The sequence below is a fragment of the Schistocerca americana genome, chromosome 3 (assembly GCF_021461395.2).
Source record: "Schistocerca americana isolate TAMUIC-IGC-003095 chromosome 3, iqSchAmer2.1, whole genome shotgun sequence".
Taxonomy (NCBI): Eukaryota; Metazoa; Arthropoda; class Insecta; order Orthoptera; family Acrididae; genus Schistocerca; species Schistocerca americana.
In genome coordinates, this window is record NC_060121.1 from 372,901,209 (window position 1) to 372,919,314 (window position 18,106).

Below are 18,106 nucleotides of genomic sequence, written 5' to 3' on the forward strand. Positions count from 1 at the left end.
CATTTTTTCAATAATCGCAGGAAATGAAAACTCATGCAGCAAATTATAGGTAAGAAAAACATGCTCATAGTTCATACTGTGCCAATAGAAGAAACCTTTAAATAAACATTAATGTAATAACCTTGAACAATGCTATATTTTATTACTTTAAGATACTTGATAAGGGATATGACAAGAGTATTAGTTACAATTTTCCACTACACACAGTTGGTTCCAGAAGTTCTGGACTTAATTTTTGCACGAGACAAAGTGGTCCTATTATCCAAATACATATGGATCCATGTAGAATGCAGTTTCCTATACTAACAGTAATTTGTTACTGCTGTAGCAGTTCACAAAAATCTGTTTTGATTACGTGAGACCTGTGATGGTGTGTGTTTATTTCTTTTTAGTCTTTTCTGGCCCACAGCAGTGTTCTTGTGCATAAGTTATTGGCTAAAAGAGGGACAACAGTCCTCAAACAATCCCCCACCCCCATTTTCACCTGATTCTGCCCCAGCATCACATTGCCCTTTTCCAAACTCAGATCTGTCCTCAAGTAGGAGTATTTTAAGGGTGTTGAAACGAATCAATGTAATGCGATAGCATTTCAGTTGAAGGTTTTGCCGAGGTGTTCCAGAGACTGTATACCAGTGTTGCAAGTGTGTGGCAAGGAAACAGATTTATGTGAAAAACTCATATGATGATAAATATTTAACATCATTTTGTATTTTATTTCAATAAACTCCCAGATTATTGATCCTATTGAGTAAACTGCATCACAAGGAGATTATCAACTAACTACAATTGTACTATCTGTGGTGTCACCGCCAGACACCACACTTGCTAGGTGGTAGCCTTTAAATCAGCCGCAGTCCGGTAGTATATGTCGGACCCGCGTGTCACCACTATCAGTGATTGCAGACCGAGCGCCGCCACACGGCAGTTCTAGAGAGACATCCTAGCACTCGCCCCAGTTGTACAGCCGACTTTGCTAGCGATGGTTCACTGACAAATTACGCTCTCATTTGCCGAGACGATAGTTAGCATAGCCTTCAGCTACGTCATTTGCTACGACCTAGCAAGGCGCCATTATCAATTGCTATATATCTTGTGATGCATGTACCGTCAGACCGATGTTCACCAATTATGGATTAAAGTTAAGTATTCCAACAGCTACGTACTTTATTTGCTAGACTCAAATCCTTTAACTGTTCCAGACCTCACGCCAGCCTGCGTGAGCTTAAACGCGTGCCTTTCAGCTTCACCTCCTAGTGGCTTGGCTGTCTTGCCAAGTCACAACACTATCCATATGTGTACACAGAGACAGATACAGACATGGACACACATGCACACACTCGCGCGCGTGCGCAAGCGTGCGCGCGCGCGCGCACACACACACACACACACACACACACACACACACACACACACACACACACATATACACACACACTGAAATACTGTTTTTTTAGGCCCTTCTCCAAAACAGGGCACAGAACAGAATGATAAGAGACACATCTGGCTGCCATCACATACAGCGTCCTCCTAAAAAATTAAGGAGTAGCAGAGTTCATTTTTATGGACCTCCAAATAAAGGAGGAGTGCAAATTCTAACAGAACCATGGAGTTTTCATATTTCTAGAACTATGGAGTTTTCACATTCCTGGGACTTTCATGGATGTATACAACCGGCTTAATAACAGCAGAGTTAATACATTCTCACTTCAGTATGACTTCCTTACTGAGATTCCATACTGTGGTGAAATGATCAGATAAAATATTTATCCAAGAAACAACATACCTGCTGCTAAATCATTTGCAGGGACATATTGTAGCCACCAGGTGTGACTTAACACCTAATTTTGATGTGAGGAGTAATATTATTTATAAACCTGGACTGTAATTTCAGAAATAAGGGGCTGTCATTTCTATAAATACTGCACTTCAAACAAGTCTCCTAGTACAAATATCACCCAAGAATTTCAAGGTATTACATGACACTTTTAATCCTTAGTCACAGATAGTTAACTGTTCACTGGACAATGAAGACAGTTTTCTTAATTCTGTAGTACATGGGCATTATGACCAAGAAGATGAACAGTTGTAATACAAGATACCAGGTTTAACATTATAAAATCATATGCAAATAAAATTAATGTTTTTTTTCAGTCTGCAGAAAGGCCTCTTCCATTTTATTTCATAAAGGAACAATCAAACTGGCCATGAAAAATCTTTACTAGAATATTAATAATGGTATGAGATAAGCCAAAATCATCTTCACAGACAATTTTATTCAGTTTTTTGGAAAATTCATTCGTAACAGTTTTAGAAACTTCAATCATAATATCAATTCATTATTCTGGTGATATTTCTTGCCTGAACTAATGTTGAACTTTGAGGTGCTTAACAATTTTCAGTTCAGGTCAAAATTATGAGGCATTTTTCTTTCTTTAGTCCTTACAGATAAAACGCGATTCTAATTTATGAAGCTTTCATTACTTTAGTCTGGTTTGTTGCAGTTCGTCACTCTAGTCTATACTGTCCAAGTCATGTTGTATCTAGACAACTACTGCAAGCTACATCCATTTGAATCTGCTTTCTGTAGTTATGCCTTGGTCTCTATCTCTACCATTTTTACCACCCACTTCCCCTCTATTACCAAATTAATTACTCCCTGATGCGTGAGGATGTGTGCTATTGCCCCATCCTTTTGTTTAGTCATGTTGTAACACATTTATTTCCCCTTCCCAATTTGATTCAATAATTCAGTACCTCTTCAATAGTTATACTTCCTATTCGTCTAATCTTCACCATTTTTCTGTAACACATTCCAAACGCTTCTATTTTCTTCTTGTCTGTTCTTCTTACCATCTACATTTCACTTCCAACTAATACTACACTCCACACACACACTTTCAGAAAAGACAATGACATTTATTCTTGACATTAGAAAATTGCACTTTTTCAGAAAAGCTTTCCTTCCTTTTGTGTCCGAATTTTCATCATCTTTATTTCTGCTACTGTCAGTTTTTGCTATCTAAATAGCTAAACTCTACAACTAATTTTAGTATCTTGTTTCCTAATCTAATTTCCCCTGCATCATCTGACTTAAATCTGACTATATTCCATTACCCTTGTGTTACTTTTATGGAAGTTCATCTTATAACCCGTTTTCAAGACACTATACATTCTGTAAAGCTGCTCTAATTGTCTGACAGAATTACAATGCCACAGCAAGCCTTAAATTTGTTATTCCCTCTCTCTGAAATTTAACTTCTTTTCCAACAAAATTTCTCCTTGGTTTCCTTTACCACTTACTGAAGGTCTAATCATGCAAATTCTGCTTTTTGATTCTATTACTAAGTAAGACATTCAGAAATCTAGATTTCACAACTATTAATGACAGTATTTCTAAAATTTTGATTGGGAATATTTCCTCAAGTACTGGAAGTAGTCTCTGAAGCAGAAGATGTAAAAGTTCTCTCACGCAGCATCACTAGTCTTCTATTGTTCTCCAACATGGTTTCTTATCCAGGCTGTTTTTTCATTTTGCTATCTTTTGATTGCACCTTCCTTCAAAGACATTCCTTTTCTACATATAGCATCCAATAAAAACTTATATGAAACAAGAAATATAAAATTATGAATGAAATTGAAACCAAAATGCATCATTTGGCCTGCCGCCTATAAATCCAGCATCCCTGAAAACCATAAAACCATCAACAATACTTCTGGCCATTTACCCCTACCCCTCCCCATTCTGAGAGATACTAAGAGCAAGTACCTACACTTTCAGTCATTTATTTTGTACATAATTTGCATGTTTATGATTTCAGTTAACGATCTGTTCCCACTCTAGATGGGCCTAACACCGTGCAATAGTTGCATAAATGTCCTTAATCTGTGATTAACAAGGGGGTTGAAGACGCAGGTTAGAGTGTTCTAATTTCTGATGTACATTGTATTTAAGTGTGTCGCCTCTTTTACACTGACCCAGTATATCCAGGACCGGAGGAGAGCCACCAAAATCCACTTTCATGAACTGAAGCCATTGATAGGAAGTATATTCTCCTACAGCACCCTGTTACTAGTGGAAGCAGATTTTATAGTTACGAAGGGTCATTTAGCATTATGGTGCTTGCTGTTGTTGATGCTAATTACAACTTTTTATATGTTAGGCTGGCTGCCACGGAAGGATTTCAGAGGGAAGTGTTTTTAAGAATGCCTCTATAAGTGAACTAATCCCACAAAAAAGGCTAAACTTCTCACCTCATGCCACCTGGAGGGACAAAGCCACTACCATATGTATTCCTGGCAGACGATGCTGTCCCATTACAAGAAAATTTTATGAAGCCGTATCCAGAAGGGAATCACCAAGGCTCAAACTACCAATTGTCTAGGGCAAGGACGGTCACAGAAAATATCTTTGGTATTTGTATGGAGTGTAGCCATGTATGGAAGTGAAACGTGGACGATAAATAGTTTAGACAGGAAGGGAATAGAAGCTTTCGAAATGTGGTGCTACAGAAGAATGCTGAAGATTAGATGGATAGATCACATAACTAATGAGGAGGTATTGAATAGAATTGGGGAGAAGAGGAGTTTGTGGCACAACTTGACTAGAAGAAGGGATCGGTTGGTAGGACATGTTCTGAGACATCGAGGGATCACAAATTTAGTATTGGAGGGCAGCGTGGAGGGTAAAAATCGTAGAGGGAGACCAAGAGATGAATGCACTAAGCAGATTCAGAAGGATGTAGGCTGCAGTAGGTACTGGGAGATGAAGAAGCTTGCACGGGATAGAGTAGCATGGAGAGCTGCATCAAACCAGTCTCAGGACTGAAGACCACAACAACAACAACAACAACATTACAGCCTCAGTGTTTTGTTCTTCCGAAAACCAATGTTGTTGCAACCTGAAAAGGCATGAACTATCACTATGACAGCAGTGTGTTTAAATAATTTCTTAAAGAGAAATGCTTAGTCAAGGAGCTATCACAGCTCACAAGAAAGCTTCAATTTTTGTTGCTTAGAGACAGGTGAAGTGATCCCAAGGGTATGGAGACGTGATACTGCTGTATCATCTATTACTGCACTCCCAAATATACCACAGGGAACTTCAAGCACAAATAAATTCATGACAAATTTGTAAATTACTTTTCTAAGTCCACACAGAGTGGTATCATGGCAAAATAATTACAGCTGAATATCAATGTAAAGTACAGAATACAAATAAACATAAGCATAATCTTGTTTACATCTTTTTTGATTGTGTCTTTTGTTTTGTTTGGTTCCCAAACATCATCAAGGACTGTAAACAACCAAAACTGTATCACTCTGGTTTACACAGATATTTAGTACCACTGCCAGTTTCTTGCTCCTTTCAATTTTTCTTTTCTCACATCCATACTGAAATATGACAGGACTAAGTTTCTTCTCCACATCACTGCTGCTGGTGCTACACAGCATAATAACTTTCTAGGGTGAGTCCTCCTTCATTTTAATATTTTTGTAATTGGAACTATGTACTTTCTAGAGGCACTCTTCTGGATCATAGTATGTCCACTCCAATTTCCAAAATGAAACTTAACATGCAACACAACACAACATGCAACACTGCACAAAGGAGGACTGAGCATAAACACACACTACTGTTGTACAATGGCATTTAGTGCTAGCAGACCAGAAACAATGTTTACTTTGGTCTGCACCAACACAACCATGGAACACAATACAGCGGTGTCAAATGAACCATTCGATCACTCGTACTGTAATGATGTTCATGTGTAATTGTAAAACTTATTTTCATTATGGGAATTTTCATGACTATTAAGATGTTTGTCAATAACTGTTTGATATTTCACTTATAATATTGCATTTTTACCATTATATTACGAAAATCAATTTCTTTACGACTCTGGAAATGTTAATTATCCAATGAAGTCGGTTTTGTTTGATTTGTCAGTTATGGGCAATTAATCTTACTTTTGGCAGTACACAGAGTATTAAAAACCCATTATAGAAATTGTAATTAAGATTACCTAAACATTCTTCTTTACAAAATATGTTTGTATTCCAAATAATATTTCCCACACAAAAGTTATCGCAGCCTTACTGCAATGTCATCCAACAAACTCTTTGTACTGTCAAAATGTAACTTCATAAATCTTAGGGAGAGCTGGAAAGATCTATGTGAATGGAGGGAATCAGGCTTGGAGAGTCAAGTCAGGGACTTGTCTCCATTCTAACTAGGTAAAATGTATTTACTGAAATTCTATGACGCGTGAAGGCATTTGTATTCAAGAACTGTTTGCATATGTTCATAGAGAAATATAAGAAAAGTGGATAATAATAATAAGCGTTTATTTGAAAAGATTAGAAGTTTATTAAATCACACTTTTAGGTAATTGAACAAAATCTTATTACTGACAGAACTTATTTTTAATAATCGTTGTTACCATGAGTATATTTTGTTCTTAACCATGTCAAGAGTACGGCCTCTGCAGAGATCATACACTGAATTTTTTACAGAACAATACGTCGAGCCTACATTGACAGCAACTAGAAATTCAAGATAAGTATATTTTTTGACTTCAGTTTATTGCAACAAACAACATAGGTGCTGCCTATCTACAACCTTGGTTCCCAGACAGTAATACTATACATTTCTGCTTCTGTTGATGCCAACTGAAATGTCCACAAACTAATTTTGTGTTCAATTAATTAGTGTTTACTGGCTTGAGGGAATGGATTGTTAGACATGGTATATCCTTTATGAAATACAAAATGCTAGTGAACATGGTAATAAATCTTAGGGATCTCCTAATTGTAGGTCTTTTCAACTGAGAGTAATTTTTGCCACTGTGTACAAATATTGTTTGATTTCTGTCAGCTAGATGCAATGATAATTAGCTCAGAGGGTTTCTCTTAGAAGCCATACCTCATATGCTTAAGGTGAAGCAAGTCATTGTTTATAGCATTATGGCTTTCAATGATATGAATAAGGTTTGTTAAAGCCTTTTGTAAAACTTTTGGTTACATAGGGTAACTGCAGTGTGATGAATTATAACTTTCTATCTGATTACTTGCAGCTCTTTAAAATATTTTGAGAAAAATAGTAACAATGAGACACCTGCATCTATATACATATTCAGCAAACCAATGTACAGAGTATAGCAGAGAGTGCTTTGTATCATTGCTAGTTGTTCCCCTTTCTGTTCCACTTGCAAAAGCAAGGAGAAAGACTGATTGTATGCCTCCATTCAATGCTAATCTCCTATAATTTTATTCCTATAATTTTCTTTACTACTCTTACGTCAGATAAATGTTGGCGGCAGCTGAATCATTCTGCATTTTGTCATAAATGTTGGTTCTTTAAACCTCCTCAATAGTTTTTCACAAGATTGTCAAGGATACCAACCGAAAATCACGGAACATTTCCACAAAACTCTTATTAAACTGTTCACTAGCAGATCTAGCAGCATGTCTCTGAGTTTCTTCCGGGTGTTCCTTTAATCCAACCTGGTGGTGATTACAAACACTTGAGCAATACTCAAAAATGGCTTGCACAATGTTCTGTCAGCAGACTTGTTTATAGGTGCACAATTTACCAGAATTATCCCAATCAGCTGTAATCTGTTGTTTGCATTCTCAACACCTGACCTAATGCACTCATTCTATTTCTTATTGTTTTGAAGCAATACACCTAATTATTTAAGTCATGCAGCATACAATTAATACTGTAATCAAAAATGACAGCAATGTTTCCCATACATCTTTGCATCAACTAACATTTATCCATATTTAAAGCAAGCTGGCATCCATTCCTCCAAAAAGAATGTATGTTGTCATCCTGAATCCCCATAGTCATTCAACAATGACACTTTTCTGTACAAATCAGAGTCATCAGTCAACAGCCTGAATTTTCTGCCCAGGTTGTCTGGCAGTTCATTTATATTCATGAAGAACAGAAACATTTCTATCTCATTCCCTGGGGCACTCCTCATGTTATGTTCTCTAATGATCAATCAGTGTCAAACAAAATGTACTGAATTTTAGGACTTATGAAATCTTCAAGCCTGTTACATATTTTAAAATATAGTCAGTATACTTGAACCTTTGTTACCAGTCCATTATGTCATACAGTGTCAACAGTCACCACAAATCTAGGAACATATAATCTGCCTAGTGCCCTGTAGTGTGTGAAAAGAGTAAATTGTCTTTTGCACAATCAGATAAACAGTGTTTTCTAACTCCATGCTGACTTATGCACAGAAGTCTTTAACCCTATAGGAAACCAATTATAATTAAATTTAGACTATGCTCAAGGATCCTGCAGCACACTGGCATTTGAATATTAGTCTACAATTTTGTGCATATGTCTATGACAATTTTGTGCATAAGTCTATTCTTCCCCATGCCATTTTTATATACTTTTTATGAATCTGTTAAATTTCTGCATGTTTCAGTTAATCACAGAAGCACCCTTCATAATGAGAAATAGCACAGAAAGAGTCTGTATGGGGCAAATTATCATGTAGCCTCATTTCCATATCTGCTGTGTAAAGAAGATACTGATATCTCTTTGTGGTCAACATTTTGACATATTTGTACATGGTGCTATCTGTGCTTGATTTAATGGACTGATAAAGAGTTCCATTTAGTGACAGTGTCCATGCTACCCTTCTTCAGTTGTCCACACCATTTGAAAGAAATGTATTTTGGTACACCGAGACAACTAAATTATCTTTCACCAGTCCCAAATGCTCTCATTAAGATATGTAAAAAATATTATTTTTGCCATATAGCTGGGAGACACTACTGATTTGTCTCAATCTCTTATTAGCGTATGAAATGTTCGCTTTAGATGGAAGCTGTGGTTCATTTGCCCTGTCATTATAAATGTTTTTCTTGAGTACAGTTCTCATGTGCTTGGTCCACATTCCTCGTTTCCTTTGTCAGAAATGACTTAAGCTCAAGAGCTAACATTTTTAAGATTCCTGGAAGTTTATGATTATCATTACAAGTGGCTACTTCTAGATAGTGCTTGATTTATGATGGTACACATCGGTATTCCTGATGAAAAAAATCAGAACCGCAAATTTTGAGATGTGGTACAACACAACTCCTGGTGCGGTTCAAGCGAAGTAAAACTATGCCTATTTGGTGCATTGTATTCACACTTTTGAACGTCTTAGAAAAGCACTAAAATAACATTTTAAGAAGTTTAAATTACAAGAGCACACCTGGGAAGGACACGGACACAGTACAGGGCCCTCTCTCTTTCAAATCAGGCATCGCTTTTAGATACAGACTGTAATCTCTCTCTCTCTCTCTCTCTCTCTCTCTCTCTCTCTCTCAATCTCTTTTACATCTAGCTTGAATATTACAGAATGGGAAAGACACATTCTTGGTGAATGTGTCATGGAGCATTTTAAGAGGGTGCAAGTTTTATTCCGCTTTCTTCTTTCATGGCAAGAAATGAGAAATAGATCATACTTCTGGTGGAAATTATGAATGTTGCATCCAGTCATTTCAAGTCTTTTGTCATGATCTATGTTAATGTGCACTTTGACTTGTTCTATAATTCTGATGGCTCTCCTTCTTGATGGGATCTACAGAACGCAATGAATGAATGGAGGAAAGATGGAAGGACTGGAGTCCCACTTAACATTCATCAAGCAAAATTGGTACTTTCTGCACACTAGTGTTATAATAAATTAGAGAGAAGCAACAAGAAAATGACTTCTTCCCCAATTTTGAGAAAGCATATTACATTCAGTTCTGGACAAAAAATAAGTCATACTAGTAAATGGTGTAGCACATGGAAAGGAGTTGATAAACAGAGAAGTATGTGCAAATTTTTGGATGTACACATTGATAAAAACTTGACTGGAAGAAATATATTACTGAATTGCTCAAAGAATTAAGTTCTACTACTTTAGCTCCTTGTATAATTGCTAGTCTTGGAAACAAATTGCCCAAAAGCAAGCAGCAAGACTAATCAGTGGTTTCTGCCTGCAGTCATCTTGTAGGCACCTCTTCAAAGAGAAGGCATTTTAATTGCACCTTCACAATACATGCATACATTTCCTAAACAAAAATCAAACAGGGGAAAATCCAGGACGGAATGTAACAATATTATAAGAAGGAAAGTTGCTACTCACCATAAAGCAGAGATGCTGAGTCGCAGATAGGAACAACAAAAAGACTCTCTCAATTAAAGCTTCTGGTTATTAAGGACTTTGTCAACAATACACACACACACACACACACACACACACACACACACACACACACACACATGGGCAATGCAACTCACACACATGACTGCAGTCTCAGGCGACTGAAACCACACTGCTAGCAGCAGCACCAGTGCATCATGAGAGTGGCGGCTAGGTGTGGGTGAGGAGGAGGCTGGAGTGGGGAGGGGGAGGGGGAGGGATAGTACGGTAGGGGTGGTGGACAGTGAAGTGCTGCAGGTTAGTTGGAGGGCAGGGGAGGGGTGGGAAGGGGGGGGGGGATAGTTGAAAAGGAGTGAAATAAAAATACTGGGTGTGTTGGTGGAATGACAGCCGTGTAGTGCTGGAATGGGAACAGGGAAGGGGCTGGATGGGTAAGGACAATGACTAATGAAGGTTGAGGCCAGGAGGGTTATGGGAATGTAGGATGTATTGCAGGGAAAGTTACCACCAGTGCAATTGAGAAAAGCTGGTGTTGGTGGGAAGGATCCATATGGCACAGGCTGTGAAGCAGTCATCGAAATAAAGAATATCATGTTTGGCAGTGTGTTAAGCAATAGGATAGTCACTTGTGTTTTGGCCACAGTTTGTCGCTGGTCATTCATGCAGACAGACAGCTTGTTGGTTGTCATGCCTACATAGAATGCAGCACAGTAGTTGCAGCTTAGCTTGTAGACCACATGACTGGTTGCACAGGTAGCCCTGCCTTTGATGAGATAGGTGACATTAGTGACTGGACTGGAGTAGGTGGTGGTCGGAGAATGTATTGGGCAGGTCTTACACCTAAGTCTACTACAGGGGTATGAGCCATGGGATAAGGGATTGGGAGCAGGGGTTGTGTAAGAATGGACGAGTATATTGTGAAGGTTTGGTGGACGGCGGAATAACACTGTGGGAGGGGTGGGAAGGATAGTGGGCAGGACATTTCGCATTTCAGGGCACGACGAGAGGTAATTGAAACCCTGACGGAGAATGTAATTCAGCTGCTCCAGTCCTTGGTGGTTCGGACCTTTCCCAACTACCAATGGATTCCGAATCAATAACCTCCTTCCTAGTTGCCACGACCAACTATATCCTCACCCACAATTACTTCTCCTTTGAAGGCACTACCTACAAACAAATCTGGGGTATGGCTATGTGCACCCGCATGGCACCATCCGATGCCAACTTATTCATGGGCCATCTAGAGGAATCCTTCCTAAAAACCCAGAATCCTAAACCCCTCACCTGGTTCAGATTCACTGATGACATGTTTGCTATCTGTATCGAAGGTGAGGACACCCTATCCACTTTCCTCCAGAACCTCAACAACTTCTCCCCCATTTGCTTCACCTGGTCCAACTCAACCCAACAAGCCACTTTCCTAGGTGTTGACCTCCACCTCAAAGATGGCTACATTAGCACCTCCATCCAGATCAAACCTACTAATGACCAGCAATATCTCCGCTTCGACATCTGCCACCCATTCCATACCAAGAAGTCCCTTCCATACAGCCTTGCCACCTGTGGCCATCGCATCTGCAGTGACAAGCGGTCCCTCTCGAAATAGATCAATGGTCTCACTGAAGCCTTCACTGACAATAATTGTCCTCCCAACCTTGTACATACACAAATCTCCTGCCTTATATTTCCAGTCTCCCATCACCTCCCGAAGTCCCACCATCCAGCCGCAGAGGAGCATTCCCCTTGTAACTCAGTACTACCCAAGACTGGAGTAACTGAATTAAATTCTCCACCAGGATTTTGATTACCTCTTGCCATGCTCTGAAATGAGAAATGTCCTGCCCACTATCCTTCCCAACCTTCCCACAGTGGTGTTCCACCAACCACTGAACCTACACAATATCCTCGTCCATTCTTACACAACCCCTGCTCCCAATCCCTTGCCCCATGGCTCATACCCATGTAATAGACCTAGATGCAAGACCTGCCCCATACAATCTCCGACCATCATATATTCGAGTCCGGTCATTAACATCACCTATCTCATCAAAGGCAGGGCTACCTGTGAAACCAGTCATGTGGCCTACAAGCTAATCTGCAACTACTGTGCTGCATTCTATATAGGCATGACAACCAACAAGCTGTCTGCTGCATGAATGACAACCGACAAACTGTTGCCAAGAAACAAGTGGACCACCCTGTTGCTGAACACGCTGGCAACATGATATTCTTCATTTGAATGACTGCTTCACAGCCTGTGCCATATGGATCCTTCCCACCAACTTCAGATTGTCTCAATTGCATAGGTGGTAACTTTCCCTGCAATACATCCTATGTTTCCGTAACCCTCCTGGCCTCAACCTTCGTTAGTCGCTGTCCTCACCCATCCAGTCCCTTCCCTGTTCCCATAGCAGCACTACACAGCTGTCATTCCACCGCCACATCCAGTATTTTTATTTCTCTCCTTTTCCGCTACTTCCCCCCTCCCCACCTCTCCTCTGCCACTGTCTAACCTGCAGCACTACACTGTCTGCCACCCCCACTACTCTATTGCTCCCCGTCCCCACTCCAGCCTCCTCCTTACCAGCACCCAGCCGCCACTCCCATGATGCACTGGTGCTGCTGCTGGCAGTGTGGTTTCAGTCACCTGAGACTGCAGTCGTGTGTGAGAGTTGCATTTGCTCGCGCGCGCTTGCGTTTGTGTGTGTGTGTGTGTGTGTGTGTGTGTGTGTGTGTGTGTGTGTGTGTGTGTGTGTCTATATTAATGGCCAAAAGCTTTAATTGAAAGAGTCTTTTTATTGTGCCTATCTGCGACTCAGCATTTCTGCTATATGGTGAGTAGGAACTTTCCTTCTCATACTATTTTTACATTTCCTAAACGAATTTGCCATAAACAGTCCACCACAATTTGACAAGAGTAGCAATGTCCATATCTACTATACTACAATACTAACAGAGCAAATGACCTTTATTACTCATTATTAAAGCTGTCTTTGGTTGAGAAAGGAGTTCAATATAAATTAGCAAACTTTTTTGATCATTTTGCCAATAACATAAAATGACTGACAGGCAGCAAAGCAAGTTTTAAATATAACCTAAATTCATTTTGTCTGGTGAGATTTTTCTATGCCATAGACGAGTTTTTGTTTAAAAACTGGTAGAATGTAGAAAAAAGAAACTAGTTTTAAGTACAGCAGCAGAGTAGGATTAAAAAATAATATGTTCATTAATTTGAATGTGGGTCACTGACTTTTAGGAACATGTAAATGGCCAGCATGTAGCCACCCACTGTAACTTACCAGGTACACATATTCTGTTAACTGGCTTATTCCATATCATTTTCATAAAAAAAAAATCACTCAAATGATTTATGGAACCTGTAGTTATCCAACTTCAGAAGTAGCTTTTTGTTTCATAAATTATGACTTAATCAGTGTTTGTTACTGATGGGAAAACAATGTTTAACATTAAATGCATTAATTCACTGTTGAAATATGACAGTTCATATACGTAAATGTTTGGCACTAAAAATAACAACTTGTTTTATGAGCCCTCTCTTGATGGCTTTTATGTTTGACCTCTGATACATGCAATTTCTATATGATGGAGGGCACATTCAGTCAAATATCATGTGTTTCCTCCCTTACAAAGTAGCTCAACAAATTTATCTTAAAAACAAATAGCTTTAATTACAGAGTACCAGTTATTATTTACTTACCATGCTGCTGTTCCCAGGCAGGTGTTGGATCCTTAACTGGAAGAACATCAATAGCACGTTCCACCATATAACTAGTTCCGGACTTAAGGAGCCACGTAAACCACCAATGAAGTCTAAAAATAAAAATATGATGCAGGTTCTTAATCACATCAATGGTGTAGACAAGTAAATTAGTAAGTTAAGTAAAAAAATCTTGTATTATCATCAGTGAACACTTAATGATTCATAATATGAGGAAAAAATCAATTGTTTTCCTGCACTATCAATTTATTTTTTTAAATAATTGCCAATCTGATTAAAATATTTTCCTGGTAATAGAAAAAGTAGCATATGCATATTCAGCTGTTCCATAACTTTGACCATACCTATTCAGAAGCGAAAAATCATCTGGCCACAACACTAAGAGAATGTAAATAAATATAACAACCCCCCCCCCCTCCCTCCCTGCCTCCCTCCCTCCCTCCCTCCCTCCCTCTCTCTCTCTCTCTCTCTCTCTCTCTGTGTGTGTGTGTGTGTGTGTGTGTGTGTGTGTGTGTGTGTGTGAGAGAGAGAGAGAGAGAGAGAGAGAATCTCATGGAACTTGACTGAAAAAGATGCAAGTTTAAAAGCTGAGACGCAATGTTCAATTTGCCTGCACTTTACGTGCCTATAAACAGTTTTACATACTGAGTGGCTGTCTTTCTTCATATTTTTCCCAAAAATAACAAAAAAACAGCTTTACAAATAAACAGAAGACTATAGTATTTAAATATCCTGGTAATACACTATGTGCCACTTGCATAAGTTGTTTCAATCGATACCAAACAGCACAGAAATGTGATAAGTGCACCTCATAAAACAAACTGAGTATAGATATCCATGTCTGCAAATCACACCTATTAACACTGCAGAGCATACCATCAACCCATCTGTTCAGTACTGGTAATTATATTGTGTGCTGTCAGATAAAATGCAGTGTTTCTCAGTGTCAGTTGCTGATGCATGAATGACACTGAACAGTCTGGTTGTTCACTTGTTTGCCATTCATTTATGGTGTAAAAAAAAGGTTGTGGTGGTGGTGGGGGGCAGGAGATGAGTTAATGGAGATTAATCAAGGAAGTTGTTGAGATAAAAGGACGGTTTGGAGGTCAATTTCCCCATCTACAGAGTGCTTGGGAACAAGTGGCAGTTAGGATCTAAACAGCCTGTATGGTGTAGAACATGTTTAGCCAATGGGTAATGATGGGTGCCCCAAAACAAACTGGTGGTCATAGAAGAACTGTTTACCTCAGGGACATCCAGTTGTCAAACACTCTCTACAGCATGACTTGAGGGACCTCAGTGCCTGTTATGCCACACAGGCTGTTTGCATCCTCCCACCCACACTAGATCCAGAATTTTCCCTCTGACACGTCCTTGCATTCCAACACCTCCTGAACTTCTTCTCCATCAACCTATGCCCTCTCCCTCCGTTTTCACTTTTTCACTTAGCTCCAGTCTTTTATCCCCCCCCCCCCCCCCCCCCCGGTGTCCTAGTTCTTAATTGCACTAGTCATATCTCTTCTTCCTAATGCATCTTCAATCTTCACTTCTCACTCTGGTCGTGTCAACCCCGGACTGCAAATGGCATGGTGCCTATCAGTGTGACACTACTGACCTTTGACTCTCTGTGATGCCTATATCTATATCTATATCTATATCTACACCTACATCTACATGCATACTCCGCAATCCACCATACGGTGCGTGGCGGAGGGTACCTCATACCACAACTAGCATCTTCTCTCCCTGTTCCACTCCAAAACAGAACGAGGGAAAAATAACTGGCTATATGCTTCTGTACGAGCCCTTATCTCTCTTATCTTATCTTTGTGGTCTTTCTGCAAAATGTAAGTTGGTGGCAGTAAAATTGTACTGCAGTCAGTCTCAAATGATGGTTCTCTAAATTTCCTCAGTAGCGATTCACGAAAAGAATGCCTCCTTTCCTCTAGAGACTCCCACCTGAGTTCCTGAAGCATTTCCTAACACTCGTGTGATGATCAAACCTACCAGTAACAAATCTCTGAATTGCTTCTATGTCCTCCCTCAATCCGACCTGATAGGGATCCCAAACGCTCAAGCAGTATTCAAGAATAGGTCGTATTAGTGTTTTATAAGGGGTATCCTTTACAGATGAACCACATCTTCCCAAAATTCTACCGATGAACCGAAGACAACTATCCGCCTTCCCCACAACTGCCATTACATGCTTGCCCACTTCATGTTGCTCTGCAATGTTACGTCCAAATATTTAATCGACGTGACTGTGTCAAGCGCTACACTGCTAATGGAGTATTCAAACATTACGGGATTCTTTTCCCTATTCATCTGCATTGATTTACATTTATCTATATTTAGAGTTAGCTGCCATTCTTTACACCAATCACAAAGCCTGTCTAAGTCATTTTGTATCCTCCTACAGTCACTCAACGACAACACCTCCCTGTACACCACAGCATCATCAGCAAACAGCCGCACATTGCTATCCACCCTATCCAAAAGATCATTTATGTAGATAGAAAACAACAGCGGACCTACCACACTTCCCTGGGGCACTCCAGATGATGCCCTCACCTCCGATGAACACTCACCATCGAGGACAAAGTACTGGGTTCTATTACTTAAGAAGTCTTCAAGCCACTCACATACTTGGGAACCAATCCCATATGCTCGTACTTTAGTTAGGAGTCTGCATTGGGGCGCTGAGTCAAACGCTTTCCGGAAGTCAAGGAATATGGCATCCGTCTGATACCCTTCATCCATGGTTCGCAAGATATCATGTGAAAAAATGGCGAGCTGCGTTCCGCAGGAGCGATGCTTTCTAAAGCCATGCTGATGCATGGACAGCAACTTCTCTGTCTCAAGGAAATTCATTATATTCGAACTGAGAATATGTTTGAGAATCCTGCAACAAACCGAAGTTAAGGATATTGGTCTGTAATTTTGAGGATCCTTCATTCTACCCTTCTTATATACAGGCATCACCTTTTTTCCAGTCGCTCGGGACTTTACATTGGACAAGAGATTCACGATAAATGCAAGCTAAGTAAGGAGCCAATGTAGTAGAGTACTCTCTGTAAACCCGAATTGGAATCCCATCAGGACCTGGCGATTTATTTATTTTCAACCCATTCAGCTGCTTCACAACCCTAGGGATGTCTCACTATGTCCTTCATACGGGAATCTGTACGAGACTCAAACAGCGGTATGTTTGTATGATCCTCCTGCGTGAAAGATTTCTCAAATGCTAAATTTAAAATTTCAGCTTTTGTTTTGCTGTCTTCTGTTGCCAGGCCAGACTGATCAGTCTCCATTCACTTTGTGTATTCTCATCCTCACTACTGTTGAGTGAGGATGAGGGTAGAAAAAGATGAAGGGGGAGGCATAAGAGAGAGTATAAGGTACACTGATAAGCACTGTGGCAGCTACATTCTAGGGGTGATAAGGAAAGAGTGAGAAGTGGATCCCTCTTATCGTGGGGTCTGAGTGACCGGCCTTTCCTTTTTAACCTTCTGCAACTTATCCCTCCCTCCTCCCTGAAAAGGAAATAATAGTTGCAAAAGCTAGAATAATGTCATCATTTTTCCTTTTACGTACGTCCATCAGGCATACTGAACATTTTGCCTCCTGAAGCTAATTACTGGGCACCTGTTCTGTCTCATATTCATTAGTGTTATTGACAAAATTTTCCTTTGATACATCATTATCCGACATATGTGAAGCATGAAAGACCAATACGTGTTACCAACTGGTTAAGGAAATTACTCACAACAACAAGGACATCCAGGTCCCAATTCCAGTCTGGCAAAAATTTTCAACTATCATGATACATGCATCACACATTTGACTCCCATGGAGTATTGTCAGTTTCTAATTCTGGATTTGACAAAGTCTGCCACAAGTTAACCTCAGCTGGAATGTTTTACTTTGGCAGACAAAAACATTAATTCTGTTGAAATTTTGTTTTTACTTTCATTCAAAGCTCTCACATATCAGTTAAAAGATGTCTTGGTCCTGCTGTGTCTATCTTATTTGAATAAAATGATTTAATAATCATTATTGGCCAGTTTTGACCACCAGGCCATTATAATTGCAGAGGCTTTTTAAATTTACAATTGCATGTATTATCTGCTCTTAGCAATGTAAGATTGTAAGTACATGACACTTGATGTGTTCAAAATTGGCCATGAGTGACAAATGAAAT

General features: G+C 39.6%; 1 protein-coding gene across 4 annotated transcripts in view; it reads right to left on the reverse strand.

Annotated features, from left to right (window-relative positions):
• Positions 1-18,106, reverse strand: part of LOC124607155 (folliculin) — a 163,792-nt gene that overhangs the window by 45,345 nt on the left and 100,341 nt on the right. For all 4 annotated transcript variants that reach the window (XM_047139367.1, XM_047139366.1, XM_047139369.1 and 1 more), the window contains one exon: positions 13,885-13,997. In XM_047139367.1, the coding sequence (XP_046995323.1) occupies positions 13,885-13,997 (113 nt within the window). The remainder of the gene's footprint in view (positions 1-13,884; positions 13,998-18,106) is intronic.